Source organism: Trachypithecus francoisi, unplaced genomic scaffold, assembly GCF_009764315.1.
Source record: "Trachypithecus francoisi isolate TF-2019V2 unplaced genomic scaffold, Tfra_2.0 Lachesis_group5, whole genome shotgun sequence".
NCBI lineage: Eukaryota > Metazoa > Chordata > Mammalia > Primates > Cercopithecidae > Trachypithecus > Trachypithecus francoisi.
In genome coordinates this window covers 137,231,128-137,248,304 of record NW_022681470.1, presented here as the reverse complement: position 1 = coordinate 137,248,304, position 17,177 = coordinate 137,231,128, and the positions used below count along the sequence as shown (strand labels likewise).

The following is a 17,177-nucleotide window of genomic DNA, read 5'->3' as shown; positions in this document are numbered from 1 at the left end:
TGTTGGTAAGGCTGGTCTCAAACTTCTGACCTCAGGTGATCCTCCCGTCTCAGCTTCCCAAAGTGCTGGGATTACAGGCGTGAGCCACCGCGCCCGGCCGCATTTTTTTGTATTTTTAGTAGTGACAGGGTTTCACCATGTTAGCCAGGATGGTCTCGATCTCCTGACCTCGTGATCCGCCTGCCTCGGCCTCCCAAAGTGTTGGGTGGGAGCCATCGTTCCTTGCCTTCTACTTTCTTTTTTTGTTTGAGACGGAGTCTCGCTCTGTCGCCAAGGTTGGAGTGCAGTGGCGCAATCTCCGCACTGCAAGCTCCACCTCCTGGGTTCCCGCCATTCTCCTGCCTCAGCCTCCCCAGTAGCTGGGACTATAGGTGCCCGCCACCACGCCCGACTAATTTTTTGTGTTTTTTAGAGACGGGGTTTCACTGTGTTAGCCAGGATGGTCTCGATCTCCTGACCTCATGATCCACCCACCCACCGCGTCCAGCCTTCTGCTTTCTTATTCACTCCACTCCAGCCACTCTGGTCCCCTTACTGTCCCTCCAGCACATCAAGCGAGGTGTCATCTCAGGGCCTTTGTGCGAACTGTTCTGCCTGGATCTTCCCCAGATACCTTCATGGCCTCTCCCTCACCTCCTTTAGGTCTCTGCTTCAATAATGTCACTTCCTTGGTGAGGCCTCCTTTCTGGGCCTTTTTTCTTTCTTTTCTTTTTTTTTTTTTTTGTAGATGGGATCTCACTCTGTTGCCCAGGCTGCAGCGAGCTGAGATCGTTCCACAGTGGTGGCTCACTCTGGTAACTCTGGGCACCAAGGTGAGGGAGAGAAAGTGGGCCAGGGGTTTACCCCATTGCTTTTAAGAAAAGCTTAGTGGCCATGCACGGTGGCTGACTCCTGTGACCCCAGCAGTTTAGGAGGCCAAGATGGGCAGATCATCTGAGGTCAGGAGTTCAAGAACACTCTGGCCAACATGGTGAAACCCCATCTCTACTAAAAATACAAAAATTAGCCCGGTGTGGTGGCATGTGCAAGTGGTTCCAGCTACTCAGGAGGCTGAGGCAAGAAAATCGCTTGAACCCGGGAGGCAGAGGTTGCAGTGAGCCAAGATCGTGCCACTGCACTCCAGCCTGGGCGACAGAGTGAGACTCCATCTCAAAAAAAAGAAAAAAAAAAGCAACAACCAAAAAACAAAACCACTACACATTCATAGACACACAAAGGTGATCCTCACCTACCTCTGGATGGTGCTATTCGTCACTCACACTTAGTAAGAATGCAAACCAAGCTTTTCTTTCTTTTTTTTTTTTTTTTTGAGATGGAGTCTCGCTCTGCCACCCGGGCTGGAGTGCAGTGGCCAGATCTCAGCTCACTTCAGCTCACTGCAAGCTCCGCCTCCCGGGTTCACGCCATTCTCCTGCCTCAGCCTCCCGAGTAGCTGGGACTACAGGCGCCCGTCACCACGCCCAGCTAGTTTTTTTGTATTTTTTAGTAGAGACGGGGTTTCACCGTGTTAGCCAGGATAGTCTCGATCTCCTCACCTCGTGATCCGCCCGTCTCGGCCTCCCAAAGTGCTAGGATTACAGGCTTGAGCCACCGCGCCTGGCCTTTTCTTTCTTTTCTTTTTTTTTTTTCTTTTTGAGATGGAGTCTTGCTCTGTTACCCAGGCTGGAGTGCAGTGGCTTAACCTCAGCTCACTGCAATCTCTGTTTCCCGGATTCAAGCAATCCTCCCACCTCAGCCTCCCGAGTAGCTGGGATTACAGGTATGTACTACCATGCCCTGCTAATTTTTCTATTTTTAGTAGAGGAGGGGTTTTGCCATGTTGGCCAGGCTGGTCTTGAACTCTTGACCTCGGGTGATCCACCCATCTAAACCTCCCAAAGTGCTGGGATTACAGGCATCAGCCACCATACCTGGCCACTAAGCTTTTCTTAAAAGCAATGGGCTAAACCTCTGGCCCATTTTCTCTCCCTCACCTTGGTGCCCAGAGCATAGCCAGGGCAGATTGAAAGTCTTTATTTTTCTCAAATATAAAATCAGAGTCTCCCCAGGCAGCACATGAACTCCAGAGAGAGAATCAACGATAAGAATCACATTGCTAAAAAGAACAGGCCTATACCTACCTTCCACCCTCCCTCCCCACCAATCTGGGAGAGGGAAGGGCAGAGATCATGGCCTCAAAGCTCTCGAGCAGCTGGCTGAAGCCCAATGCTGGGTGCCATGTGAGTTGGAGGAAGCCAGAGTGGGTGGAGCCCAGGCTGGCTGGATCCTGAGGTCAGTGCTTGTCAGTGGGGCGAAGGTTCAGAGATGCCAGGCGTCCCAGGGGTCCACGGCGAGCATTGGTTGCCAGCCGCTGCTGTGCCAGGAATGACTGGGCATGGGCAGGCGCCCGCTCTTCCCCAGCTCGCTGCTGCAAGGCCATGCCCTTCAGGAGGAGGTGTGGTTGGGGTCAGGTGAGCTCACAGGACCCCCTCCACCACTACTCTACCCATGATATCTTAGAGCCCAGACCCCACACTTACCATATTATACCAGGCTCTGATGAGCAGCTTTTCTTCCTGCTCCCTCTGACTTCGGCTTTTCTCAAAGTCCATCTGTCAAGAAGGCAAGTGTCAGAGGCCCAGATACGCTGGAGGCAGTGTAAAGGCATGAGGATACCCACCTCCAGGTGCTGGATGCGGACATCCCGTTCTCGGAGCTGTGTCCTTAGGGAATGGAGTTCTGGAGGTGCCCCTGCAGCTGGCCGCTGCTTGGGTTCCATGGTCTGCATGACCTACAGGTTGAGGAAGTCACAGCCAGGTGACTTTGGCCTTGAAACCCCCTGGGACATACTGAGGTGTGTGTATTCATTCATTCATTCATTATAGACTGTTGCCCAGGATGGTCTTGAACTCCTGGCATCAAGCAATTCTCCTGCCTTAGCCTCCCAAAGTGTTGAGATTATAGGCATGAGCCATTGTGCCCATCCATGCAGTACTTTTTATTTTTGTGATGGAGTCTGGCTCTATTGCCCAGGATGGAGTGAAGTGGCACAATCTCAGCTCACTTCAACTTTTGCCTCCCAGGTTCAAGTTATTCTCCTGCCTCAGCTTCCCAAATAGCTAGGATTACAGGTGTGTGCTACCACTCCCAGCTAATTTTTCTATTTTTAGTAGAGATGGGGTTTCGCCATGTTGGTCAGGCTGATCTCGAACTCCTGACCTCAGGGAATCAGCTGCCTCAGCCTCCCAAAGTGCTGGGATTACAGGCGTGAGCCACTGCGCCTGGCTGTGCAGTACTTTTTTTTTTTCAGATGGACTCTCGCCCTGTCATCTAGGCTGGGGTGCAATGACACAATCTTAGCTAACTGCAACCTCTACCTCCCAGGTTCAAACGATTCTCCTGCCTCAGCCTCCTGAGTAGCTGGGATTACAGGTGCCCACCACCATGCCCAGCTAATTTTTGTATTTTTAGTAGACACAGGGTTTCACCATGTTGACCAGGCTGATTTTGAACTCCTGACCTCGTGTTCTGCCTGCCTTGGCCTCCCAAAGTGTTGGAATTACAGGCGTGAGCCACGGCGCCCGGCCGGCTGTGCAGTACTTTAATGCAACAATCAGTAGCAGTGGGGAATCATTGCAGAAGTCTGTCACATGGTGGGGTATGACAGGTGTGAATTGGGGCACAGATGTGCAAGCAGGAGGTTTGGCTCAATAGGAGGCACAAAAAGGCAGGAGCCAGGGCAGGCAACTGGTGGGAACACCCAGTGTCCTCACCATGCGGGCCTTGTCCACGTAGCGGCGGTATCGCTCCTCCATGGCCCGCAAGTCCGCGTCCTTCTTCTGCAGGTTATGCTGCAGCTCCTCGATCCGTCGGGCTGCTGGTGGAAGAGGTGGCCCATCAGCTTCACGCTGCTGGGCTCTGGGATCTCCCCACCCCCTGGTCACCAGGTCCCACTTACTGCTGCTGTCAGTGGGTGGCTCCAGCTCCTCAATGTACTCCCGCTTCCTCTGCAACTCCAGATCTGCCTCATGAAGCTTCTGCCTGTGAGCAGGGATGAGCAGCAGTGGGCTGACCTCCGAGATGGCGTCTGTTTCATCCCAGTGGTAGCCACAGACCTCCCCGCCAGCCAGAAATGCCCCTACATGGCCACAGAGCCCTCTCTGCCTGCCCCTCATGCCTGGGGGCTGTGTGCCCTGGTCCCACCATCTCCTCAGCCATCAGTCACAACCCTTTGCACCCTTAGCAGGTATCCTGTGAAACAGCCCCCTGCTGTCCACTTCACCCATCCCAAAGCTCCCAAGTTGGTCCAGCCACCATTGTCCCTTGCTAGCTTCTTCTACTCTCAACCACTCCATCTAGCAGCCAGGGATCTTTCTAGAATACAAATCTCTTCAATAGCAGACAGGTAAAAGAAAAGAAAGAAGGCCAGGCGCAATGGCTCATGCCTGTAATCCCAGTACTTTGGGAGGCCAAAACGGGTGAATCATCTGGGGTCAGGAGTCCAAGACCAGCCTGGCCAACATGGTAAAACCCTATCTCTACTAAAAATATAAAAAATCAGCCAGGCATGGTGGCACACGCCTAAGAAACTCCCCACTAATGTCAAATCCATGCCCCCACCAAGAGTGCCCTCTTTCTGCGACTTACAAATGTTCCTCCAGCTTTCTTTTCAGCAAGATGGACTGGGGGAGAGAAGAGGCAAGGTGAGTGGAGGGTCCAGAGAGGACCTAATTCCTCCTTCCCAGGGTGAGGGTAGGTGGTGCCACCCTGGGCCCATGGTACTTACAATGGCCTGTATGGGGCATCGGGCAGCATGGGAGAGAGAGGAGGGTTACTTCGGGGCATGAGGGAGGGCCAGGCAGGGAGGTGGTGGATGACACTCACATCTTCAGTCTTGCCCCCCTGCTCTTGCAGGGCTTTCTGAAGGTCCTCCACCTGGGCCCGCAGCTCGGATAGCTGCTGCTGGTTCAGCCTGCAAGGGTGGGGGGCCGCTTAGTGCCTTCGCCCACTTTCGGCCCCCTCTGTCCCTGCTCTGCGCAGGTAGGTCCCCAGGCGCTCACCGGTGCTGCGTCTCCAACCCGTGGCGTGCGCGGTTCGCCTCCTCCAGGTGGCGCTGCAGCTCCTCCTGCCGCTCCCGGTCGGCCGCCTCCTGCCGGCACAGCCGCTTGTTCTCCAGCTGAAGCCGCAGTAGCGTCTCCCTGCAGACCCGGGAGGAGAAAGCAGGGCCAGGGTCGTCACCCCGCAGGCTCGCTGGGGCTCAGGGCGGGTGGAGCTAGGGGCGGGACAGAGCCCTGGGGAAGAGCTCAGCCAGACCGTGGGGTTGGAGCACTGAGGACCTACTAGGGGTTCAGGTTCCCGGCCCAGGGTTAAAGTGGACGGAGCTCTAAGCTGGGGTAGGGGGTGGAGCTAGGCAGGGTCGGAGCTAGGCAGAATGGATTCGAACAGCTGGGATGCGGCTGCTGGAAAGCGGGGAAGCAGAAATGGGAAGAATTAGGATGGGAGAGTTTTTTGTTTTTTGTTTTTTTGTTTGGTTAGTTTTGGTTTTTTTGTTTGTTTGAGATAGAGTTTCGCTCTGTCGCCCAGGCTGGAATACAGTGGCGCGATCTCGACTCACGGCAACCTCCACCTCCCGGGTTCAAGCAATTTTCCTGCCTCAACCTCCCGAGTAGCTGGAACTACAGGCGCATGCCAGCATGCCCGGCTATAATTTTTTGTATTTTTAGTAGAGACGAGGTTTCACCGTGTTAGCCAGGATAGTTTCGATCTCCTGACCTTGTGATCCGCCCGCCTTGGCCTCCCAAAGTGCTGGGATTACAGGCGTGAGCCACTGCGCCCGGCCGTTTTGGGGGTTTTAAAATCATTTTTATTTTGTAGAGAGGGCCACTATGTTGCCCAAGCTGCTCTCGAACTCCTGGGCTCAAGTGATCCTCCAGCTCCAGCCTTCCAAAGTGCTGGGATTTAGAGGTGTGATCCACTGTGCCTGGCCTGGGAGAGTTAACGCCGGCAGGGCACAGGGTACTGAAACTCACAAAGGCTACACTGACAGGGGTGGACCCTGGGGGAAAGGATCAATGTCGGCGGGGCTAGGGCACAGGATTTTTGTGCGGGAAGTGGAGCCAGGTGTTGGACATAATTTGTGTACTAAGGATAGACCCTGGAGAGGCAAAGTGATCTGGTAGGGTTGAACGGAGCCAAATCAGCAGTAAGTGGGCCTAGGAGCCCGGCTAGGACCTGGATCTGAGACCAAGCAACCGGTGCTAGTAGGTGGGAGGGCAGGGGTGGGGCTGACGGCCGGCCTTGGCAGGCCTGGGTGGGGCCAGAGTTTTGAGTGACCCCAGGATACCTGAGCTCCGCAGGCAGGATCTCCGCGGCTAAGTTATCCATGGGTGGGGAGGTGGGATCCAGTGAGGGGTCTGAAGAATGCAAGAAAAGTCTTCAGGTCTCTTCGCATTCCCTGTCCCCGCCCCTAGGGTCTTCTTCCCAAGGATCATCTTTTGGGGCTCAAGTTCAGCCAACAGCCTGGCTTGACACAAGCTCCATTCCCGGCTTGATAGAGAACCAGGAGGGTTGGCCTGGCTTTTTAGCCTTTGCTCCACCCTGAGACCCTGAGCCTCTCTCTTCAGTATGACTGTGTCACATCTTTCTGGTCACCTCCAGCCTGGCCTAGCTCTCTCCCCAGCCTAGACAATGCACTGGGACACAACCTGTTCTGCCCAAACAGTACACCAGGACAGGTAAGGCTCCAGGATGGGGCTTCATCTCACCGGCCTGGGTCAATCCCCGCGGCTGCAGCTGGGCGCAGCGCAGCTCCTCATTGGCCTCCCGCAAGGAGTCCCGCTCCGCCAATAGCCGCTGCAGGGACAGGGTACAAGATACCACACGGGTCAGGCTCGGCCCCCTGGGAAATGGGCTACCCCAGAATTGGCAGGGTGGGGCTTGGGCAGTGGGACCTCAGCCTCACCTCCTTCTCCTTTGTCACCGACTCATACTTTTCCTCCAGGTTGCGGCATTCAAATAGCCATTTCTCGGCCTTCATGGCCTCCTCCTGCCGCTGGCCCTGCAGTTCCTGCACCTGAACACAGAGAGGGGAAGAATAAGGACTACAGGGATGGAAGCAGGGGCAGGGGCTGATGGTTCCCAATCCAGGATGGTTTGACTTATGATTTTTTTGACTTTACTATGGTGCTTTCAGCTGTGTAGGTTTTTTGCTTGGCTTTTTAAGAGACAGGGTCTCACTGTGTTGCCCTGGCTGGTCTCAAACTCCTGGCCTCAAGAGATCCTCCCACTTCAGCCTCCCAAAGCACTGGGATTACAGGTGTGAGCCATTGCACCCAGCCAACTGTGAATGTTAATAGTAAGAACCCATATAACCATTCTGTTTTTCAATTTCAATGAAGTAGTCTTCAGTAAATTGCATGATATAGTCAATGCTTTATTATAAAATAGGCTTTATGGTAGATGATTTTGCCAAACTAGGCTAAGGAAAGCTTTCTGAGCATGATTAAGGTAGGCTAGACTAAGCTGTGATGTTCGATAGGTAAGGTATGATCAATGGATTTTCTTTCTTATTTTTTAAAAACAGATGGGATCTCGCTATGTTGACCAGACTGTTCTCGAAATGCTGGCCTCAAGCGATCTCCCATCTCAGCCTCCCAAAGTGCTGGGATTATAGGCATGAGTCACCACACCCACCCCTCTTTTTCTTTTTTCTTTTGAGACAGAGTCTCCCTTTCTCAACCAGGCTGGAGTGCAGTGAGGCGATCTTGGCTTACTGCAACTTCCACCTCCCAGGTTCAAGCGAAACTCGTGCCTCAGCTTCCTGAGTAGCTGGGATTACAGATGCGCGCCACCATGCCCGGCTAATTTTTGTATTTTTAGTAGAGACAGGGTTTCGTTATGTTGGCCAGGATGGTCTCAAACTCCTGTCTCAAGTGATGTGGGGTTACAGAAGGAGTTATGGGGTACCCGCCTTGGCCTCCCAAAGCACTGGGATTACAGGCGCGAGTCACCGCACCCAGCCTTTTTCTTTTGTTTGAGGCAGGATCTCGCCCTGTCACTCAGGCTGGAATGCAGTGATGCAGCCACAGCTCACTACAACCTCAAAATCCTGGACTCAAGTGGCCTTTAAACGCATTTTAGGATATTTTCAATTTACCACGAGTTTTGTTACATGGGTAGGTAGCCCCAAGTAAATCAAGCAGCATGGTGAAGGGGCAGGCATCAAAGAATTTAGAGGAGCGGTACTTAAGGGAAGGGCTGGGCTTACTAACCCAGACAGAGGAACAGCCTGGGTGGAGGGAAGAGGCCCGGAAGGCATGGCCTACGTGCAAGTAAGGCAGGGACTCAGGGGAGGGCGGGCCAACAGTAAGGGACCGGCTGCCAGGGGCGGGGCCCCGGCCCTAACCCCGCCCCCGCCGCACCTGCCTCCGCTGTGCCTCCAGCTGGGCGCGCAGGGAGCCAGCTCGGCGCAGCTCATCCTCCAGCTGCCGCGTGCGCTCGGCGTGGCTGGCGTTGCTTTCCTCCAGCTGCTGCACCTGCCGCTGCAGCTCCCTCAGCTCTCCCAAGCGGCGCCGGCAACTGGTCAGCGTGGCCTCCAGCTGCCCAGCACGCTCCGAGGACTGCCTAGGGGAGTGGGGAGGGAGAGGGGAGGGCTGAGAGCTCTGATCAGGGTTCAGCAGGGATGCGGAGTGGCCCTTGGAGCAGAGGAGGGTGTTGTTCAGCCTGAGGCTTTTGGGTTCAAGGTGAAGGGGTCATGAAAGTCGAGGGTCAAGGGTCAACCCGGGCCTGGTGCTGTTGAGAGTCATTACAGCAGTGGTTAGCCCAGGGTTATAATCAGGGATCCTCTGGGGTGGAATTGTGGGGACACAGAGGGTTGTGGGGTTATAGGGGGAGTGATGGGGGGCCTAGAGAGGTCTGAGCATCTGCCAAGGACACCTTGGGGTCATTGGGGGAGCTATGGGACAAGAGCACTGTGGGGTCCTTAGAAGTGCAATGGGGGGTGCACTAGTACTTTTGTATTACAGAGGGGCCATAGGGGCCCAGTGGAGCCCTTTGTGGTTACAGAAGGCACAGTAGAGTCAAAAGGGGTTGCAAAGTCCTAGAAGGTACCATGGGATCCAGGAGCATTATGAAGTCCAAAATGTGCAGTGGGATCTGCAGACCATTGTGGGGGAGGTTCTTGTGTGTTGTGGGGCCAAAGGGATCCTATGGGGTCTTGGAAGCATACTGTGGGGATACGAGGGGGCAGTGTGGGGTCCAGGGGATATGGTGGAGTTCAGGATAGCGCAGTGTGGCCTTGGGCGCTCTGTAGGGCTCAGGGTGGCACCGCGGAGTCCAGGGGCCATATTGGGGGTTCACTGGGCATATGGAAATGACAGAGTTGCTATGGCATCAGAGGGGAACTCTGGCAACAAGTTTACCCCCAGCCCCCTGTGATGGGGACCAGGAACCCACCACTCACCGCAGTTCATCCATCTCATCCTTCAGGGCCTGTGCCTCCTGGGCCAGGCTGGTCAGCGCCTGGTTCCGGTGCTGCAGCTCCGCCACCTCCCGCTCCAGCTCGGCACAGCGCAGGCGCTCATCCTCTCTGCCACTCTCCAACCTGGGGGTGGTGGGGAAAGGGCACATGAGGGGGTTGCCCTCCCCCCATCCCCTGGCTTGCCTGGCCCAGTCCTCAGATGACCGCACCTGAAGTTCTCCTCTTGCAACTGCTCCAGCTGGGATTGCAGCAGCAGCAGCTTCTTGGCAGTGAGACCTGGGGTCCCCTCGCCTTCAGGCCGGCCCACCCGCTCCCGCAGCACTGCATTCTCTTGTGCCAGGCTCTGCTTCTCCTCTGACAGGAGCATCAGCTGCAGGCAGGGTAGGAAGATGAGCTGGGGTTTGGAGAGGGGCTATTCAAATGTCCCTGCCCCACCTCGGGCCCTACCTGCCGCTCCAGGTCCAGACAGCGCTGCTTTAACTCGTCCCCCTCCTCAGCCTGCTCACTTAGGAAATAGTACCTGCGGGACTGCGGAGATGAGGGGGAAGAGGAACTCAGGAATTCAGGAGAAGGACAAGGGGAGGGAGGCTGAGATCTCTAGAGGCCAGTGGAGGGGGACAAGAAACCCTCAGGATTGAAAAGAGGGCTGGTGCTGGGTGCGGTGGCTCACGCCTGTAATCCCAGCACTTTGGGAGGCTGAGGCAAGTGGGTCACCTGAGATCAGGAGTTCCAGACCAGCCTGGCCAACGTGGCGAACCCCGTCTCTACTAAAAATACAAAAATTAGCTGGGTGTGGTGGTGCGCACCAGTAGTCCTGGCTGCTCAGGAGGCTGAGGCAGGAGAATCGCTTGAACCCAGGAGGCGGGGGTTGCAGTGAGCAGAGATTGCGCCACTGCACTCCAGCCTGGGTGACAGAGTGAGACTCCATCTCAAAAAAAAAGAAAAGAAAAGAAAAGGAAAAGAAAACAGGGCTGGGGTTGGAGACTGAAGGAAGAGCGACTCCAGAACACTGGAGACCTGGCACAGGAAGTGACTAGCACCCTGGGAGATGGGCGTGGCTTACAGGCTTAAGGACAAGCCCCTCCCCTTTAGGAAGCCCTAAGCATCTGTAATGGGGTCTGGAACTTTAACAAGGTTCAGTCCCAAGGTTAATCACAGCAAACTTATTCCCAACTCCGGGCCTTTGGATTTGCTGATCCCTGTGCCTAGAACACCTTTCCCCCAAAATCTCTTACCTGGCTATCAAAGTTGCCATATGTCTCTGGTGACAGGGAGTCAGGAGTGTCTTTGGTCATGAGCTGGGGAGTGGGAAGGGGTATTGTAATGAACTGGATATCTGAGGGCAGCCTTCAAAGCACCTACTATCCCAACTGAGAACCTCTCCATCTTCCCGTCGTCAAGGCCAGTTCTGCCCAATAACCCCAGCCCAGAAGCTGCCCTCCTGCCTCCAGCACAGAGGGAAGCCAGATCCCTTGAGCCTGATATATTGCGACTTAGAGCTGGGAGGAGCTGGCAGACACATGAGACAGAGATGTCTGGCCAGCTGAGTTCCAGGCAGAGTCCAGAGCTTACCAGGGCAGGGCCTGTGCCCAGTTGCCTCTGCCCTAGCGATGTCCCCTCTGCTGACATTTTTCAATTGCACACTGAGCACCCCCACCCACCTCCTGGATGGCTTCCATCACCACATGCTGAACCGATTCTTCCAACGTCATGATTCTCTGGATGTGCTCTGGGGATCAAGGTGGGGGAGGCTGAGACCCAGGGGTGAGGTGGGGATGAAGGAGGATTTCCTCAGGCCAGCCCCTGGGGACCCCCTAAGCTCCCCATACCCTGCTTTTTCTCGCAACTGATGGCACAGCCCAGCACCAGCTGAAGCAGCTTGCCGAGCTCTGCTGGGTCTGAGAACTCTCCAATGAGGCTCACATCTGGGAGGTGCTCTTCTGACACAGGATGTGCCAGGACCTGGGGAGAAGGGGGTGTCAGGGGCTCATGGGTCCACCTTCTCCCAACTCAACCCCCTGAATCCCTTTACAGTTACTCACATCCTGGGAGTACTCTACCAGGCTCCGTAAGACCGTCTTCAGATTGCTGACCTAGGGAGAAACAATGAGCTGTGGACAAGTTCAGAAGTCCCCGACTCTAAATCTGTACATCCCATCCTTTCTCCACCTCACTTCTCCTTTCCTGCTCATCTCATCCTATTCTATCTGCATGTGCCTTCCTCTAGGGGTGACCTGTCTGGCTGTCTGCCCCTTTTGTCTGCCTGACCATCTTTGTTTCGTTTTTATTATTTTTTTTTTTTTTGCTTTAGTTTTTTGAGACAGGGTCTTGCTCTGTCACCGAGGCTGGAGTGTAGTAGTGTAATCTTGGCTCACTGCAGCCTTGACCTCCTGGGGTCAAGCAATCCTCCTATCTCTGCCTCCCTAGTAGCTGGGACTACAGGCATATGCCACACCTGACTGCTTTTTTTTTATTTGTAGAGACGAGGTTTTGCTATGTAGCCGAGGCTGGTCTCAAGCTCCTGAGCTCAAGCAAGCCTCCCATCTCAGCCTCCAAAAGTGCTGGGAATACAGGCATGGGCCACAGTGCCCGGCCTACCTGACCGTTTTTCTTCATATGTCTCCAGAACCCAGTCACTTCTCACCACCTGCCCCACCATCCTTTAGCCCTACCCATCCATCCTCACCTCTCACCTGGATTAATGCACCAGCTGCCTCTCCTCTTCCACTTTTGCTGCCTACATTTTATTTCTCTCCATGCAGCCAGGGGGAGCTTTATAAAGCCTAAGCCAGGTTGCATCTTTGCTTTGCTAAAACCCTGCCTTGAATTTCCACAGCACTTAAACATAGAATTTACCCCCTCACCATGGCCTGCCAGGCCCCTGATGACCTCATCTCCTACAAATCTTGCCCTCTTGCTCTGTTCTGCTCTCTTTGCTATTCCTCCATCACACTAAGTTTATTCCCAACTCAGGGCCTTTGCATCTGCTATTTGCTTTGCCTGGAACACCGTTCCCCCAAATCTCACTTGGAGATTAACCCATCTGATGTAATCACCCACCCATGCCCTCATTGCTCTTTCTCAAAGCCCTGCTTTTTTCTTGTCTTCATAGAACTATTGGCATCAAAAGTTTTTTCTTTCTTTCTTTTTTATTTCTTCTTGAGACAGAGTCTAGCTCTGTTGCCCAGGCTGGAGTGCAATGGCTCGATCTCGGCTCACTGCAACCTCCACCTCCCAGGTTCAAGTGATTCTCATGTCTCAGCCTCCCAAGTAACTGGGATAACAGGTGCGCACCACCACACCCAGCTAATTTTTGTATTTTTAGTAGAGACGGGGTTTCACCATGCTGGCCAGGCTGGTCTCGAACTCCTGGCCCCAAGTGATCCACCCACTTTAGCCTCTCAAAATGTTGGGATTACAGGCACGAGCCACTGCGCCCAGCCTGGAAGTTAATTTTTATGGTTGTGTTTTATGTGTTGCTTGTCACTAGAATGATGGCTGTGTGGGGCAGGTTTTTGTCTGTGTTATTCCTTGCTGAATGCCCAGGCCTGGCACAGGATGAGTACTCAATAGATGAATGGATGAACAAATGGTTGATCACCAGACATCTGTCCCTCTTCCTGCCCATCACCCAGGACATGTGCCTAGCTGGTCCGTCCCTGGTCATCTCTTCACCAGTCTGTCCACTAATCAGAAGTCCAATTGTCACCTTCATCTTCCAGTTGGGACCTGGATCTTCTGAGATGCCCTGGAGCCATGCCTCGTTGAACCAGGAGGGGTCTCTGGGGGCGAGAAGGTGGGATGAGAAGACTGGGGGACACTTTTGGGATCCTCCCCCTCAGCTCCACTCACATCTGGTTCAGCACATAGGCTATGGCAAGGCCGCTGCTCAGGTCCTGAGGGCTGGCACAGGAAGACGGAACATGGAACGTCTGTAACTGACGGGTCAAGGAAAAGACAATGGAGAGAGTTAGGGCCTGGGAGAGCGGGACCACTCCCCTTTTGCAGACTTTGCCAGTCAGCGAACCTCATATGGTGGGGCGGGTGCTGCTCCACCACAGCAGCTCTGCGAGGGAGTGGCTTCTGCTCACCTGAGCCCAGAGGGGGCGTGGCCTCACTTCACCTCTGCCCAACAAACCCTGCGCGTCCAGGCCACGGCGGTATCACGAGTCACCTGGGCCCCACAGGCACCACGTGACCAGGCCAATTCACCTGCGCCCTCGCCCCACGTGAACCAGCCACAGAGGGGCGGGGCCTCACCTGTCCTTTCCACTCAGACTTGCCACGTGACGGGGGCGGGTGCTCGGGCCAGAGTCCAACGGTCCAGCAAGCCGACGACTCCTGCACCTCCCCGCCCCAGCACCAAGGGACTGACCGCACCAGGACCAGGGATCCCGGGCAAGAGGAGTGGGCGCTCACCTTCCCCTAGCCCCGCCCCACGACCTACCCAGGTGAGCAGAGACCCGCATAGCTCGGCCTTGTCCACGCTCATGGCTCCTGATAGGATTCAATCCAAGCCACCGAGCCCCGGGGCCGCAGCCGCCTCCGGGTCCGCCACCAGCGAGCGCCCGCAGCCCCGACCTCCCCCTCGGCCTAGAGCGCCGCCCCGCCCCGCCCCCTAGGCGCAGGCCCCGCCCCGCCCCCAAGCCCAGGCTCCACCTCGGTAACGTAATCTCCTCCCCACGCCCGCTCGTGCCTCCAGCCCCGCCATCTTGGATCCGGGCAGCGTTCGGGCGCCCACCCCGCCGCTAGGGGTCAGCCTGGCACAGCCTTGTGCATCCGAGGGTGGTCCCACCTTCCCTCCTCCCCCTGGTCCTTTTTGGGGTGGGAGGTCCTCAAGATCATTTTGAGACGAGGTGCTCCACCCTGTTACGCAAGCGCATTCATATATTTTCCCTGCAACTTAAATAAATTAATGCGTCTAACCACTTTATGATCGAAGCCTTTGTGCGGGGAGGGGCGAGCTCTGGCATTTTCTACGGACTCGGAGAGGGGATGCTAAAGGGGTTTTCCCGCCGGACGCCGTGGCTCTCGACTGTAATCCCAGTACTTTGGGAGGCCTAGGAGGGATAATTAGTTTGGCCAGAAGTTCGAGACCAGTCTCTCTTCAAAACATTTAAAAATTAGCCAGGTAGCAGTGGTTGACGCCCGTAACCCAGCACTTTGGGAGGCAGAGGCGGGCGGATCACAAAGTCAGGAATTCTAGACCAGCCTGGCCAATATGGTGAAACCCCCGTCTCTACTAAAAATACCTGGGTGTGGTGGCGCACGTCTGTAATCTCAGCTACTCCGGAGGCTGAGGCAGGAGAATCGCTTGAACCCAGGAGGCGGATGTTGCAGTCAGCCAAGCTCGTGCCACTGCACTCCAGTGGGGCAACAGTGCAAGACTCCTTCCCTCCCCCCCCCAAAAAAATTAACCAGGCATGTTGGCGTGTTTCTGTCGTCCTAGCTCTACAAAGGTTGAGGTGGGAGGATGGCTTGAGCCTAGGAGGTGGAGACTGCTGTGAGCCGTGATAGAGCCACTGCACTCCAGTCTGGATGACAGAGCAAGACCCTGTCTCAAAAATAAAAATAAAAATAAAAATAGATAAAAATTTAAAAATAGGACCAGGCGCGGTGGCTCACGCCTGTAATCCCAGCACTTTAGGAGGCCGAGGAGGGCGGATCACGAGGTCAGGAGATCGAGACCATCCTGGCAAACACGGTGAAACCCCGTCTCTACTAAAAATACAAAAAATTAGCCGGGCGTGGTGACACCTGTAGTCCCAGCTACTCGGGAGGCTGAGGCAGGAGAATAGCTTGAACCCGGGGGGCGGAACTTGCAGTGAGCCGAGATCGCGCCACTGCACTCCAGCCTGGGTGACAGAGCGAGACTTCGTCTCAAAAAAAAAAAAAAAAAAAGGCCGGGCGCGGTGGCTCACGCCTGTAATCCCAGCACTTTGGGAGGCCGAGGCGGGCGGATCACAAGGTCAGGAGATCGAGACATGGTGAAACCCCGTCTCTACTAAAAATACAAAAAATTAGCCGGGTGCGGTTGCGGGCGCCTGTAGTCCCAGCTACTCAGGAGCTGAGGCAGGAGAATGGCGTGAACCGGGAGGCGGAGCTTGCAGTGAGCCGAGATCCGGCCACAGCACTCCAGCCTGGGCGGCAGAGCGAGACTCCGCCTCAAAAAAAAAAAAAAAAAAAAAAAGGCCTGGCGCCATGGTTCACATCTGTAATCCCAGCACTTTGAGAGGTCGAGGAGGGAGGACTGCTTGAATCCAGGAGTTCGAGAATAGCCCTGGCAACACAGCAAGACTCCGTTTCTACAAAAATAAAATAAAAAATAAATGTAGCTGGGCGTGGTGGCATGCGCCTATTCCCAGCTACTCCAGAGGCTGAGGTGGGAGGATCGCTTGAGCCCGGAGGTCAACGCTGCAGTGAGCCGTGGTCGCGCCACTGCCCTCCAGCCTGGACGTCAGGAGGGGAGACTCTGTCTCGTTAAATAAATAAATGAAGGGATCCTCCCCGCATTATTGACCCCAGGAGTAGATAAGGGGACACGGGTATGGTCCTAGGTCGAGGAAAGGTCAGCTAGACACATATCCTGGCTGATGGACAGGCACCCTTGCCCAGCCTGGATCCGTCTTCCACGATATTCCCCCCACGCCTTCCCCTCCCCAGATACGCGCTCGGCATCCCCCCGCACCTCAGAACCCAGGATTTAGCTGAAGCTGCCGCGACGCCCGCGCCCACCAGGGGGCGCGGAGACCGCAGAACTAGGCCTAGGGGGAAGACTGTGTCCGCCTTGAGACCCCCGCTGGGGCGGTGGAGGGGGCTCAATGGAAAGTGATGGCAATTATAGTTAACAATAAAATTGCAGTCACCATGTATGGAGTGCTTACTGTATGCAGTCCCTGCGCTAAGCGATTTAAATACGTAGACTACTAGATGGCAAGTGCTGTTTTAAATCCCTGTTTTGCCGGCGAGAATACAGAGGTTCCGAGTGGACCCGGTTTTGAGGGGAAGGGTGAAGCCCAGGCTCGCGCCCTATGACCCCAGAGTCCCTGGGCAACCCCTTCCCCGTTGGCGGGAGGGGTAATGTGCACTAATTAGAGGTTATTAGCTGTACCCGGAGGGAGGGGCGGGCTCTGCATTGGGGGCGGGTCCAGATGAGAGGGGAGGGGCGCCGCTCCCATCCACCCAGAAGATCCTGGCGCCAGCTACCTTGCCCCGGAGCAGGGTGGGCAAAGTGACAGCTGCTCCCCGGGCGCATTGCACGAACGCAGTCACGCACCCCCAGACACCCGATTACAGCCTACTCATGCGCAGCCGTACGCACCCGGGGGCCTCGGATGCTCGTCCACGTCCCCACAACCTCCTCCCGCGTGGTTTTCCAGACTCCAGCCCCTGGGAGCGGGTGGAGAGGATAGTGGGGGATGGGGACAAGGGCCGGCAGCGCTGGCTTCCGGACTGGGCTGTCTTCCGGCGGTCGTGGGAACAGCTGCTGTTGGCTCCCCCACCTCGCATTCACCAGGGGCGAGGGTGCTGCCAATACAGGGAAACAGGGCCACCCCGTTCCCAGGTAGCAGTTGGAGGTGAGCCAGGAACCACAGCTGTTACAAGCATGGGTGACTGGACATGCTGAGATCACCACATTAGGGCTGGGGTCGCAGGGATTTTGATGTTCAGGAGAAATCTGGAAATCCAAATATTTAGGGAAATTGACTTAAATTGTCCT

The 17,177-nt window shown here is 55.4% G+C and overlaps 1 protein-coding gene across 3 annotated transcripts; it reads right to left on the bottom strand.

Moving 5' to 3' along the window:
• Positions 1–1,997: 1,997 nt before the first annotated feature.
• On the bottom strand, positions 1,998–16,884 carry HOOK2 (hook microtubule tethering protein 2). 3 transcript variants are annotated; one of them, XM_033200464.1, is made up of 22 exons: positions 16,734–16,884; positions 13,310–13,395; positions 13,167–13,239; positions 11,500–11,550; positions 11,287–11,419; positions 11,119–11,186; positions 10,693–10,755; positions 9,905–9,985; positions 9,667–9,827; positions 9,440–9,580; positions 8,400–8,601; positions 6,941–7,051; positions 6,744–6,831; positions 6,323–6,392; positions 5,040–5,177; positions 4,864–4,951; positions 4,627–4,661; positions 3,938–4,020; positions 3,753–3,856; positions 2,660–2,770; positions 2,520–2,591; positions 1,998–2,422 (listed from the first exon to the last, which is right to left on the bottom strand). In XM_033200464.1, the coding sequence occupies exons 3-22, from the start codon at positions 13,170–13,172 to the stop codon at positions 2,273–2,275; spliced, it is 1,956 nt and encodes a 651-aa protein (XP_033056355.1). In that variant the 5' UTR covers positions 13,173–13,239; positions 13,310–13,395; positions 16,734–16,884; the 3' UTR covers positions 1,998–2,272. The 3 variants fall into 3 exon arrangements, with proteins under 3 accessions (XP_033056355.1, XP_033056356.1, XP_033056354.1); XM_033200465.1 differs by lacking the exon at positions 16,734–16,884 and adding an exon at positions 16,342–16,546; XM_033200463.1 differs by lacking the exon at positions 16,734–16,884 and adding an exon at positions 13,905–14,484.
• Positions 16,885–17,177: the final 293 nt, after the last annotated feature.

What these genes read in the sequence shown, in the direction of transcription:
- HOOK2 (XM_033200463.1), bottom strand. Translation starts at nt 13,949, where the DNA reads ATGAGCGTGGACAAGGCCGAGCTATGCGGGTCTCTGCTCACCTGG. An exon ending in GCGGGGATTGACCCAGGCCG is followed by an intron (nt 6,393 to 6,743) that starts GTGAGATGAAGC and finishes TGCATTCTTCAG; the next exon opens with ACCCCTCACTGGATCCCACC. An exon ending in TCAGAGCCTGGTATAATATG is followed by an intron (nt 2,423 to 2,519) that starts GTAAGTGTGGGG and finishes CTCCTCCTGAAG; the next exon opens with GGCATGGCCTTGCAGCAGCG.